This window comes from Alosa sapidissima, chromosome 8 (genome assembly GCF_018492685.1).
Source record: "Alosa sapidissima isolate fAloSap1 chromosome 8, fAloSap1.pri, whole genome shotgun sequence".
NCBI classification, from domain to species: Eukaryota; Metazoa; Chordata; class Actinopteri; order Clupeiformes; family Clupeidae; genus Alosa; species Alosa sapidissima.
This window is the reverse complement of record NC_055964.1, coordinates 3,292,109-3,305,574: the sequence shown is the minus strand read 5'-3', so window position 1 is coordinate 3,305,574 and position 13,466 is coordinate 3,292,109. Positions and strand designations below refer to the sequence as shown.

The 13,466-nt window shown below is 39.8% G+C and overlaps 1 protein-coding gene across 6 annotated transcripts in view; it reads left to right on the top strand.

The window, feature by feature from the left end:
* The window catches only part of LOC121716056 (2-oxoglutarate dehydrogenase, mitochondrial-like), a 40,122-nt gene that overhangs the window by 6,990 nt on the left and 19,666 nt on the right, over nt 1-13,466 (top strand). For 2 of the 6 annotated variants that reach the window (XM_042102209.1, XM_042102210.1), the window contains exons 3-7: nt 5,110-5,298; nt 6,152-6,254; nt 9,347-9,391; nt 9,936-9,977; nt 12,875-12,990. In XM_042102209.1, coding sequence (XP_041958143.1) covers nt 5,110-5,298; nt 6,152-6,254; nt 9,347-9,391; nt 9,936-9,977; nt 12,875-12,990 — 495 coding nt within the window. Of the gene's footprint in view, nt 1-5,109; nt 5,299-5,732; nt 5,827-6,151; nt 6,255-9,346; nt 9,392-9,935; nt 9,978-12,874; nt 12,991-13,466 lie in introns of those variants that run through there. The other 4 variants (XM_042102215.1, XM_042102211.1, XM_042102212.1 and 1 more) reach the window with 4 other exon arrangements.

Here is a 13,466-nt window from a genome sequence, read left to right as displayed (position 1 = left end):
GGGGTACACGAAACTTGGTGGGCATGTAACCCCACATGGATAGCATGGAACCATCGTTTTTCGTTTTGATCTGTAGCCCCCCCCGCTGGACTGGACCCCCCGAAAGGAGGGTAGGGCAGACACAGTTTTCTGTGAATATCTCGAGAACCACAGGGTTTAGGAGGACCATTTTTTTTTCGTATGTTGATGTCAAGGGGCCATGTCAACCCATTCCATAACCACTCATTTCATGTATAGCGCCACCTAGTTAAACACAAAAAAGTAATAATGAGGTGTTTTAATCACAGGTATCTGTAACCTAACATAGTCATAACTGCACGAAATTGGAAGTATAGGATCATTATGACACCCTCTGAATGCACGCCAAGTTTCATGGAATTCCGTTCATGGGGGGCCACACAATAAATTAATTTAGGTTACTATACACCAACTGGCCTGTAGGTGGCCGGAGACAGTTTTCTGTGAATGTCTCGAGAACCGTAGGGCCTAGGAGGTCCATCTTTTTTTTGTATGTTGGTCTTAAGGGGGCATGTCAACTCATCCCATTAGCACTTATTTCATGTATAGCGCCACCTAGTTAAAAATTAAAAAGCAAAAAATTAGGTGTTTTCATCACTATCTCTGGCTGACATGGTCAAAACTGCACGAAATTGGAAGTGTAGGATCATTATGACAACCTCCGAATGCATGGCAAGTTTTGTGTACTTTCGTTCATGGGGGGGCCCTACAATAAAATAATTTATGTGTACATTTAGTGACCGTACACCAACAAGGATTCCTGGGACACTGAAAGACCGGGGTACACGAAACTTGGTGGGCATGTAACCCCACATGGATGGCATGGAACCATCGTTTTTCGTTTTGATCTGTAGCCCCCCCGCTGGACTGGACCCCCGAAAGGAGGGTAGGGCAGACATAGTTTTCTGTGAATATCTTGAGAACCGTAGGGCCTAGGATGACCAATTTTTTTTTACTTATGTTTGCCTCCAGGGGTCATGTTAACCCATTCCATATGCACACATGTGCATAAACCGATACACATGCACACATTCACAGTAATCATACGTATGACGCATACTCACACAGTAGACATATGTACGCATGCATGCACATGCACAAACACAGGCACATACGCAGGCAATATGAACAGGCAAGATGGGGGTGGGGTTGTATAAAATTAATTTTACATGTGAAATCTATGAACTAATCATGTTTTGGTACTTGTTGTTTAGCAGGTACCAGTGAGAATTTAGTGAGACAGTTAGAATCATATAGGCCTTTCAGCGTGATTTATTTTTGTGGAAAACATGTGCTGGACTGGGCGGCGGTCATATTTTGTACCGCTCTGCGGTACATCTAGTTTTCTCACAATTTTCTCACAATATGTTGTTTCTGGCGTAGTTATCATTTTTTTCTTTCTGAGAATCTAGGTCCTTCATCATTTATCTACGCTATGCTTTATAGGAGTTTCCGTCCTGCAAGTTGTTCTTTAAAAGCAGAGTTGTAGTCGATGAAGAGCATCCGTACATAGGTCTTTTTCTTATCTAGGTGAGAGAGAGCACAGTGTTCAAAGTGAACCTGTTTGGCCTATAGGGAAAGTGGAGTGGGTCTAATTTGGGAGGATGTAATATGATCTTTAACTAACCGCTCAAAGCACTTCCATGACCACAGAGGTGAGAGCAACAGGGCGGTAATCATTAAGGCAGCTCACTGTTAATTTCTTAGGAACTGGAATGATGGTAGCCTGGCTAGCGCCACCACTTCTCAATGAGACGTGGTCTGGGAACCAAACGTTAATTGTATTTGAAAAAAATGCCCAGATGTCCGTTTATTGGGTGCCACGGATGTCTATCAAATGCGTCTGTGCATAGCTCATCATCGTCTTGCTTTCCCCCTTGTTCTGTGATTGGTCCCCTATCTCAGGCGAAAATTTGCTCCATGGTCTCCAGGCTGCCTTAGCAGCGTGAATCAAATCGCGCAAGGCAGCATGGGAACACCCAGGCTAGAATGATGGTGGTCCTCTTGAAACATGCAGGGATAACAGACTGAAGCAAAGGGAGACTAATGATGTCTGTGATGGGATGTTGTCAGGTCCTTGAGCTATATGTGTATTCACCCTCCTTTAAGGATTTACACACATCTCTTTCAGATATCTGAAATGGGCAGCAATCTTGCTGCAACAGATACTCTGGGCCAGATGTACGTACATTTGCGAATGTAGCGTTATTAGCGTCATGGACAAACCGCAGATTCTGAACGCTGTCAGACCCAAGTTTCCGTCGTATTTATCAAACTAGTGTAAACTGCACCTTTCTCTGCCTTTCTCCGCCCATAAACGCAATTACGAACGTCCACAACTGAATGGCAGATCCTATACAAGCGCAGTTGAATGAAGTTAACTGATGACAACATTAAAAAGAATCAAACGTTTAGCCATCATGAAATTATACCATACATGATAAGATGTCAACAAGCAGGGAGATAATGAAGATCAGTAGTTTTACTCAAAGTACTTGTGCACGTAGGCTATGGAAAATTGTTCAAATCTAGCAAGTAGGAAAGTGAATGACGTGAAAGTGAAAGTAAGACATTCAAAAGGCCAACGAAAGATAAGGTTGCTTTTGATAGTACAAATACTTACAAAACTGCACCTAAATAGCGATTCTGTTGTCTTTTGAAAGGCTCTCTTATTGACGCATTGAACTGCAATTTGGATTAACATTTGCTTTTACAAGGCGGAAGTATTTAGGCGCAGAATAGACATGCGCTTTCAGGAGCAATCTTTGTACATACCGCGGAATACATAATTAAGCGCTCTTTATGCTTCCCCTTCCATCTTTTTACGCCAAACTCCCACTTTCCCCTGGATCCTCCCATGAATGCATATAGCATGACACGAAAAATGCAATTAGCCATGTTCAGCTCCCGTGACAGGCAGTTTGCACTTTTACGTCATTGCGGCCTGTTTGTACATACCTCGCAATGATTTTACATGCACGTTGCGAAACAAATACGCCTGAAGTGGGCGCAAACGCGTTAGTACATCTGGCCCTCTGTTCTCAAAGCGGGCATAGAGGGAGTTCAGCTCCTCTGCAAGAGAAGCAGACACCTCCTCTACTCTGCATCGCTTTCCTTTGTAGTCTGTAATTGTCAGTGCTAAGCCTCAGTGCTTTAATCAGAAAATAAATGTATTCCCATGTATAGCCCTCCCCTGTGTATTAACCTCATAGCAAAATAAATGTGCAAAATCAATAAACCTTGGTTAATAGACAGGAAATTATACCTTGTGAAGGATGCTTTATGTGCTTAACTGTTAATATTCCACTGGGCAAAGATGACAACAGCAAGTTCTGAAACTTTGCCTGAACGTTTGCTATGACGTTAATGCCGAGGTGGCATTGTGGGCGGGATTTAGACACAGGGGGACTATCACCTGATGATGGGGAAGCAGATGTTTTTTGTTTTTTTTGTGAAGCCCCAACTGTTATCTCGAATATTGCCTTATCTTGGCCTGGCTCGATATAGGATTTGCGGCTATTGTTTTCAACCTTTGGTTACACTAGTCACTTGTCAAAGACTTACATCAACAACAACAACAACCTAAACATTTACATGTATTCATTTAGCAGTCGCTTCATATGTCAATTATATTACAAGGGCCTGAGCAACTTGGTGTCAAGTGCCTTGCTCGAGGGCACAACGGTGGAAGCCGGGAATTGAACCCACAACTTTTTAGGCTAGTACATGCTGTCCCAGCTCCTTAACTTAACCACTACGCTACCACCGCCCACAGCTCTCTACTGAATGACATTTTTAAAAGGCCATAGGAACTGTAATTCAGTGGAATAAAATAGTCAGAGATGTACTTAATTTATATGAATTATATATTTAAAGGTGCTATGTGTACCGGTAGTTTATAATGTTCAAAAATGATGTAGAAGTAGCAACAGAAGGTGAAGAAACAACTGATTTGACATAATGTCAACAATGCCATTGCTTTGTGTTGTCCAGATATCCACTAAAGTTGGCACCCAAACCAGCTAGTGTTGGGCTGACCTTCTTGTGATACCACTTTGTAGCACGTTTGGCATTGTATTAAATACAATAGAAGTAAATGGAAGCAGTGTTTCCCATACATTGACTTATTTGTGGCGGCCCACCATAAGATCAACATTGACCACCACACAATGATTTTCCAGGTTGTACTACATTGTGCTTAAATCTGGTTAGCATCATAACCACGTTGCGCTAATTAGTTAAAAACTGTTGCATTCAAGTTCATTCTCCAAACCTACCACCACAAATAGAATTCAATTCTGTGGGAAACACTGGGAAGAGTATAGCATTTTTAGCCCACCTTTGCCTCTTACGCCATCTTTCCAAAACTCGTAGTGACCTTCATTATCACCATGTAATAGGATAAAATAACTTATAAAGCTGTACTGTATGGGCCTGACTAACTATTGATTTGTAAGGGTTCCCTAGTTACCTCAGGTAGCATGCATTCAATCTATTATTATTTATAATACGGCTCTTCACAATGTTAGTAGAATGCTCGATTGGCTTGAACGGGATTTTCCTAACGTTCTACGGTCAAATATGCACCATGTAATGACCGCTGTCAATGGAACAGGTTTTGTGCTTCTGATTAACGTCTTTCATATCACTCCACAAGTAGTCCGGTAACTTCTTGAAATGGAACTTCATTCAAAAGTGAAAGCAGACGGTTGATCAGCTGTGTTCTAAATACTGTATGATTTTAGTTCTGCGTGTGTTGCGAACTATTTGTTTCTCAGCCAAAGCCACGACAAAACTGTCAAGAATATTTTTTTTGTTTTGGCAAGGAGCCGTATAATAAGTGGGATAATGTATAGAACTCCGGTCATTAACAGGAAAATAAGTCCCTTCAGGGTAAAGCAAGACCCCTCCGCTGGCGTGTCAGCGTCCGGTTCGCCCTGTCTGGGCTTATTTTCCCTATAATGACCGGCATTCTGTACATTACATACAATCACGTATCTGTAGAATGTGGAACAAGTTATTTAATGCAATAAAACCGGTTCAGTCTCCCTTTGTGTCTCCCAGACTAATTATATTTTTCCCCGTTCCCAGTCTTGGGATATTTTTTTCAGGAATGCTAATGCAGGGGCTCCTCCCGGCACAGCTTACCAAAGTCCCCCTCCACTGGGCACCAGCCTAGCAAGCCTCACACAGGCCCAGTCTCTGGTTGGGGCACAACCAAATGTGGATAAAATGGTGGAGGATCACTTGGCAGTGCAGTCCCTCATCCGTGCATACCAGGTTAGACCACAACCAGTCCAGCCTTATTTATAATGAAAATAATAATTGTAATGTAATCTAGTAGTCGAGTGATGGTTAAAACATGAAAAGCATGTTTGTAGTTTGATGAACTGCTCTAGGTTTAATATTGGTAACTGCAGCTATAACTGCTCAAGGTATAATATTGATGTTAACAGTCTACAGGATGTATTTCAGTCGAACAGGGGGATATTCTACAGTAAGTTGTCAAATACATTCAAAGATAAGTTAGATAAAGATAAGTGGCTAAATTTGAGAATGAAGTAGTGTTCAGTGAAATTGATGATTCAGTGATTTCCATGAATTCAGTAGGTAAAATTAAAATAAAATCAGTCATGTTGAGAATTTAGTCAGATCAGTTGAACATGGCACAGTAGTCGCATATTATCATATGACTGCTGTTACCTTACTTTCAGGTGATGGGGCATCACAATGCCCATCTCGATCCCCTTGGCATCAGTTGTGTAAATTTTGACGATGCCCCAGTAAATACTGGGTTCCAACATGTTGGTGAGAAATGCTCAACTCCTCTAGCTCTGCAGAACACCAATAATGAGCTTGTGTTGTGTTAATGTTGCTTTCCCTCTCCCTCCTCCTCTCTGTCCCCCATCTTTCCCTTTCATTTTCTCACAACTTTTGTCCTGTCCACTGTCCTGTTGTGACATCTGTCCTCTGACTTCATCAAAACACATCTGATGTGTTTGTGTTGTGCTACTCTCTCCCATCTCCTCTACGTTTCCCCACCTTTTCCCCTATCTACCTCCTCTCTTCTTTCTCTCCCCTTGTTGGTCGTTGTTGCATTCCGGCCCCACTTTGGGGTTTTATTCTCCTGTAGATTCGAGGGCATCATGTTGCTCAGCTGGATCCCTTGGGAATAATGGACGCCGATCTGGACTCTAGCGTTCCATCTGACATTATCACATCTTCTGACAAACTGGGTGAGGAGACAAAAGCAAGCCAAAGATGACTGATTTGTCTGAGCCTTTATGAACCTTCTCACTGCTGGATGACATGGCCACAGGGAAAGCAAGGCCCTCTGCTTCTGCTTACTGGCCATGTTTGGCCTTTCTTTCTGAAGAGCAAGCCTGCTCCCCTGTTTTGCCTAGCGCAAGTCTTGCACCTGGGTTTATCACGATGCTTATTTCTTGCTAAGCTTGCCCTTTTCTATATTAGCGTTGGGCACCTTAGCTGCTGTTATGTGTCTTTTCAGCTTCAGTTCCCTTCAAAATATTGTAGTCTAGTTTCCATTACCTGCCTTTTATATTCAGACTGTACCAGTGCTCCTGTCTTTTTGGGTCCCTCTTGATTAACTCAGAGGTTTATTTAAGGCTGGAATCATGCTTGTATTCAAAATAATGCATCTCACCTCAACTTTACAGGATTAGCACAAAGTGAAGCAACATTTGATTCAATGTTAAACTGGGAAATGACTGAAGATGCTTCCACTGCTTTCTCCTTTGACTGACCGTACTAATCTTTCTGCTTGTCTTGCATATTGCTGGAAAGAATTTTATTTGCACTAAATACTGACTACGCTTTCTTCATGTAGCAGCATATTTCTATCTCTCAGACTATAAACACAGCAATTTATCATATTTATTCTAGTACAATACATACTCGTATATAATGCCCACTGACTTTTCGTTATTATTATTCAGATCGTCAGCGGCAGGCCATGTCTTGATGTATGGAAAAATGTGTATTTACTCAGGTTAGTTACTAAAATACACATGCTATTACCATATAAATCTGTTAAAAAGAAAATGGTTTTTCTTCGATAGTTACTAAAATACAACATAAATAAAGAAAACAGCAAACTCAGACGTGACTTTAAATTTGAAAAATGTTTCTTTGCATTTAGTACAATTTAGTTATTGTGTATAATGTGCACACCTAATATTAATGTTTTAAAATGGGGGAAAATGGGTATTGTACACAACTAAATGTGGTGTATTTGCTTTACATTTGGGTGGCATGGCTTTTGTGCATTTGTAGTGCCCTAGAATTTTGACATGCTTTGCACTGTGTAGTCACCAGCCTCGCATGAAATCACACAATTAACATGTTCTACATTAAGGAGATTAAAAAACATAATGCTGTTTTTTACTTTTGGGAAATAAGCTGTGTTGCTGACAATTTCTCACCAGAAGTCGCTGTTGGCTGTCTGCAATGTCACTCCTATCATATATGAAGCGCTCACCTTCTAACTTTATTGATGGGGCTGTTGAATATCTATTAGGTGTGTACAACATCTGTTTCCATGTAATGAAATGTACAGATATTCCATAGGTCAATAATTACATTATAAACCTGGGCAATGCTGGATGCAAAATAAGTCTGTACAGAAGGAACATCTTGTCAGTGTAATTTGATTTGAGTGAAGGGGAATGATAGAAAGCAGTGTTGATGTAGTTTCATGATAATCATAATGTATGCTAATAGATTCTTTAATATTATTAGCCATTTGATTGTAGTCATTAAAATCAGCAATGTCACATAATGTCAATAGCAGAATCGCACTTTATGACAAAGGAATCTACTAAAACTAGCATGCTAACCAACAAATACCTGAAGTGGCCAGTCACTTCAGTAAAAAAAAAATAGTAAGAAAGTTTTTCAAGTTAGTAACAAACCCATTGGTTAACATTATTGGTTAGTTTGTCATCTAGTTTAAAATCGCCAGTACAGATATGCAAGGATCGATTTGTGTTCGCTAAATTACTATAACATATAAACATCAAACTGTTTTGATAAAGCCAGTAATGATTACCTAGATACATTATGCATTTTTTCATGCTACAAGTGGCCTTTAGCCTCCTCTTTCTAAACCAGACTATTTGGTTCATCCTTTGAGAGGAAGGAGGTAGGTCTGGATTAACCTGCCCCCACTTTGCTAGTTAGTCCTGCATATTGTGCCTTTATTGCCAAATTAATGTCCGGGGTTGATATTATGCACTAAAAGAAAGAAATTGTTTCGGCAGAAAAGCAGTTCGGGGTCATTCCATATAAAGTCACCTGATATCGGTCCAGTAGTAACCATAAAGGTTGTGTGACCATAAAGTCTCAACACTACAAATGACTTGTTTCACAAGTTCTGAGGCTTGTCCACATGCTGTTTGGCCTATTGTAAGTGAGCCGTTTTGTGACATTGGCACAGTAATAGCTTTTTTCCTGGCAACCCAATTGCAGCTCATTTTTGTTCAAGTGCCTCATTATTGTGGGTCATGAGTCACACCATTTTCTTGCAACGAAATACTTATTTATGGTGAAGTAGCTTGAGGGTTTTTCTTTGCATCCCAACCAATTTTCCTGGTAGTTGAGGCCAAAATCTATGTTGGTTTGCCTGACAATGGCTTGGTGTAATGTAATGCTAGCTGTCTAAAAGTAAAAGTTATATTTGTTTTCTTCAAGTGACACGCATATTAGATGAAGTGATTATGTGGCTTATCCACAGACATAGCTCTGTTTTGTTAAGGTTACATATTAGGAATCCATAGGGAGAGCTGGGAGGAATTATTTAATTTAACGCCTTTAGCAGATAGATCATACCAGACTGAAAGTAACTATTCCATGTGTTACATTAATCCAATGCTTATCGTTTAGCCATTGTTTTCAACTGAATCCCTTTAAAAATCTGATCACTGATCGAAAATCATAGCTTCTAAAGCAACTCTACAGAGTTTTAGGCTGAAGTCTGAGTGCGGCTGGTACTGATCTGCTTTTGGCTTATTTGCGTTCGATTGGCAGGGCTTAGCGATAGGTCAATAGTTTGTGTGTGTGTGTGTGTCTGTGTGTGTGTGAAGGTGGGCATGTTGCTTCCCGTTATAGTTTGAGACGCTTTGTGTGTAGAATACTGTGTGCAGTATGTAGAAACATTTGATGTTATGCGCTGTGAGCTATCAGCAGCAGATGTGGTGCGAAGCGCTAGCTTCTTGTCCTGCTTCATCATAGCTTCATGAGGACCCAAGCAAAAACTGGGTGGGTGACTAACCCCATTGGGTCTCTTTGTTTCTTCCACTGCCTTCCCCAGACATGAGAATTGTCAAGGAGCGACTCAGTGTTCTAACTGTTGGAGGTAGGCTCTACAGGATCGAGGTGTTTGTGTGTGTGTTTGTCGTCTTTTGCGTTTTTTGGTCAAGCCAGAGCTTTTCACGTAGAATTTTTTAGACAGTCAGACAATCTCTATAATCAGAATTTCTACAGTAAATTCTTTATATTACATACAGCTTTAGAATGTCTGTTATGGGCTATACAGTGCTCCATTTTGTGGCTAATGGGCTAGTGCATCTCAGAGTTATAACTGAACTCTTCTCTTCTAGTGATTGTCTGCAGTACAGTGCTCTTTTTACTTGGTGTCTGTGCAGCCTTTACCATGCAGTTTTGAATTGAACTCATGAGCACGATACACAATTTGAATGGGTATTTAAATCATGGGTTTTTGCAATAACTCATCATAGTAGTTAAATATTAAATGAAATGTAAATATTTTTAAAGATGGGCTGTTATATGAGTGGCCAAGTGATCATTACTTTAATTTTCTAACATTTACTCTTTAGTCCCTTCTGAAAACAAACCAGCATATGTGTGTTATTTCCTGTCTTCCTCTTTTCACTTTTCAGAATCTGATTGTGTTCCCTATGTTAGGGACTGTGTGGAACAGGGTAATACTCATCTTACATCACACACTATAGCTTTTTCAGCTTGTGCCCAGTAGTTTGGTTTTTTGACAGCAAGATAAAAGGTTGCACTGAAAGATACGGTTTGGCATTCGGCTTTGGATGCTGATCTGCTCTTAGTTTTTGAAGGTCACTGAGGACTCGAGACACTGTCATGGTTTGGAGTTGTTCTGTCTTGATACTTAAAAACAATATCTGTACAAAAAGGCATGTTGCTCAAGGAGGGCCTCTTTTTCTCCTTTGATCTTTATATTGCCCATATAAAAACGTTTTGCTGCCTACTTGCACCTTGGAGACCTCCATGTGTCCGCCTGTGACTTCACATTGTATTGGTTGGGGTGGGGTGCAATTACCCTTGGACTTTGTACCACAGCTGGAGGCTCAAGCCTTAACTTTTTTCCAAGTGCATTGTGATCCTCTTACACTGTAAGCCCTGCTTTTGGGTTGTTGAGTGCTCTTTAATTTCCTTCTCTTCTTCTCTCCTTTCTCATCTCTTCTCACTTTCATCACTCACCTCTCTAAATCATATTCATTTACGATTTTGAGCATATCCAGATTCAGTCATGTACTCCTGTAGATACACAATGATACTCACACCCATAATCTTACTGGTTTTCAATCCCTATTCCCTATACCCTAGACTAGACTTATTTTTTTCCTAATAATTTTCCTCAATTTCGTGTTTGCCTTTACTTATCTGAATAAGTTCAAGATGCTATATAATATAGAAGATGTGTTCTCCATATTTCATGTCTCCCATATAACCTATTTCATTGTACATAAAATGCTACAATATTTTTTCCATCACTGGCTGACCCATAATTACACAACATTATGCAGTATGCTACTTTGTATGATTTGCCAAAAGGATGTTGTGCAGTGTATTAATTCATACTAGTATTAGTATACATATTATTAGTATTAATGTTAGGATATTCAAATGCAAGAAGAAATTAAATTGTGCATGTTGGTGCCGTCACCACTACAGAATTTAATTCTACACTTACATCTGCTGCTTCCTCTTTGAAACACTTTATAATCAATGCCATGTCATGACTTGCTGGTCTTCAAAGTGCTTGCATCATTTGGCTTCAACTGAGTCATATTTTTTGAGGTCAACACTTGCATTTTCTTTGTTGTGGGATAGAAAGGTGTTTTGGAGGTTATGTAGTTGGTCTAAACGGAGCCTCCTGCAGTTGCCTGAGAGAGTGTGTTTGAGCGTTTTGTCTTTTTTTTACTTTTGCCTAGGCATGCACCGATATACATTGGTATCAGTCAATATCTGCCTTGTTGGCTGGTAATGGCCTGTTAACAAATAATATGACATTTACCAGTGGCAGTAGCAGATGTTTATCTGTCATGTTGCATCAATTCTGCATGTGCACAATATATTGTGTTATGCGCAGACTGGCACATTCAGAGATAGTGCTATGAAAGGCTGAAAAACTTGGTTCAGTGTTTTTTTTTAAAAAAAATTTTTTATCTTTTTTTATATATAATGAATATTTCTGTTTCATGGCCACTAAATGGTATAATTAACAAAAAGTGATTTGCCACCATCCATTTATGCATGATGGTCATCTGCCTTTTGCTAACTGTGATCTGCCTATACCATTGTAGTGGATTCAACATCAAGAACATTAGGTATATTTTAGAATATGGGAGTAGTAGACACACCTGCTGATAGATGAATGAAAGGTAATTCAGTATAATAAATTTTAATTCTGGCCCATTTGCCTGTGCTTGTTCATTTCATTTATGTCTAAGTGCAGTAGCAGGAGCTTTTTCCATTGGAATACATCAATACAGCCGTTAAAAAAATGAGTCTGCTTGTTATTATGAGCAAGTTTTGTTCGTCGAAAAACATTTTGTGGTACAAGAGGCAGGTGCTGGATCAAAAAGTATAAAAGTGTACAACAGCAGGGAATGTCTGCACACTTGCTCCCCTTTCAGTTCTTTTATTAGAGCTTTCACCAGCAGTTACGTTTTGAGCCTCACACAGATTTTACAAGTCTGATGAAGAGCGTGAGGCTCGAAACGGAATTGCTGGTGAAACTTCTAATAAAAGTTTTGTTCATTGCAAATGAATTTCAGCATTAGTTTCTCTTATGATTTTACTAACATACACTGGTGTAGATGCAGTGACAGTACGTTTTTTGAGGCATTTACCATTATGAGAGAAGTGCAACAATCTTTATAAGTCAACATAAGCCAATACTAGACCGCCATAAACATACAGTATATCACTACTACTGTCAGATTTGGAGAGTGTATGTACTGTTCAATCATGTACATTTTACAATTTGTGTATTGTGATTACATACCGGTAATTGTGTTACTTAACAGTATATGCTTTTTTTGTCTTTACCTCTATCATTATTTAAATCTCTCTCCCCCCTCACTTCACCCCGTCTTCCTGCCTCTCATTTCTCACCTTTTCTAACTGTGCTTGTCTTCTGTGTGTCTTCATTGTGTTTGTTCTGTTATCGGTGGCCATAAAAAAAAACTCTTTTGCGCTACCTTGCATATATGTTGTCATAACATTATTAACACGTTTTGGCTTGACATTTTTCATTTGTTTGCTTTTAAATTAAAATCACTGTGTTTTCCTGATGACACATCTCCATTAACCCATTATCCCAATTAACCCAACTTTCTTTTCTCCCATTTTTACCACCCTTGATTTTTTGGTTTGGCTTCTCTTTCTGTATCCTTTATTCCATTTCTGTGGACTGACTACATTGTCTCATTATCTTTCTCTATCTCTATCTCTATTATCTATCTCATTTTTACCTTGGCATCTGTCCTCTTCTGCTCCTGTTTTACCGTTACACTATCCCCTCCCTCCCAACCCCATCTCACTGGGGTTGCTGGAATATCAGGCTTTTATGGTCTAGATGAATCCGACTTGGATAAAGTGTTCCGCCTACCAACCACAACCTTTATTGGTGGGGATGAGAGTGCACTGCCCCTCCGAGAGATCATCAGACGGTTGGAGGTGAATGGAGTCACATGCTCTGTTAGCTCACCACCACACTACACATACACATCTCACATCTCCCAGTAACCTAGCATCCTAACCCAAATGACACACATACAGTACAATCACAGTTTTTCCATTGTGATAATGTTGTTAATGTAGGTGTGTAAAATGTGTACAGGTGTGTATTGTGCCAACCTAGGTCTAGTCTTAGGGTGTTTTCACATATAGTTCCTTTTAAAAGAACCAAACTCACTCACCCACTAAAGGGGACCAGAAGGTGGACCAAAACAAAAGGGACTTGGTTCATACCTTCTCTGCGGGTCTCAGACCTGCTATGGATTATGGGCTATGTAGTTGCTCTGGGTTATGTATTTTCATTATCATTCTTTATCAGGTTGAAATAATTGCCATAACCCATAATTGGTGTGGTGATTTTGTTTCATTTTCTGAAATATAAATATTATAATATATTTTCAGAAAGAATTCTGATC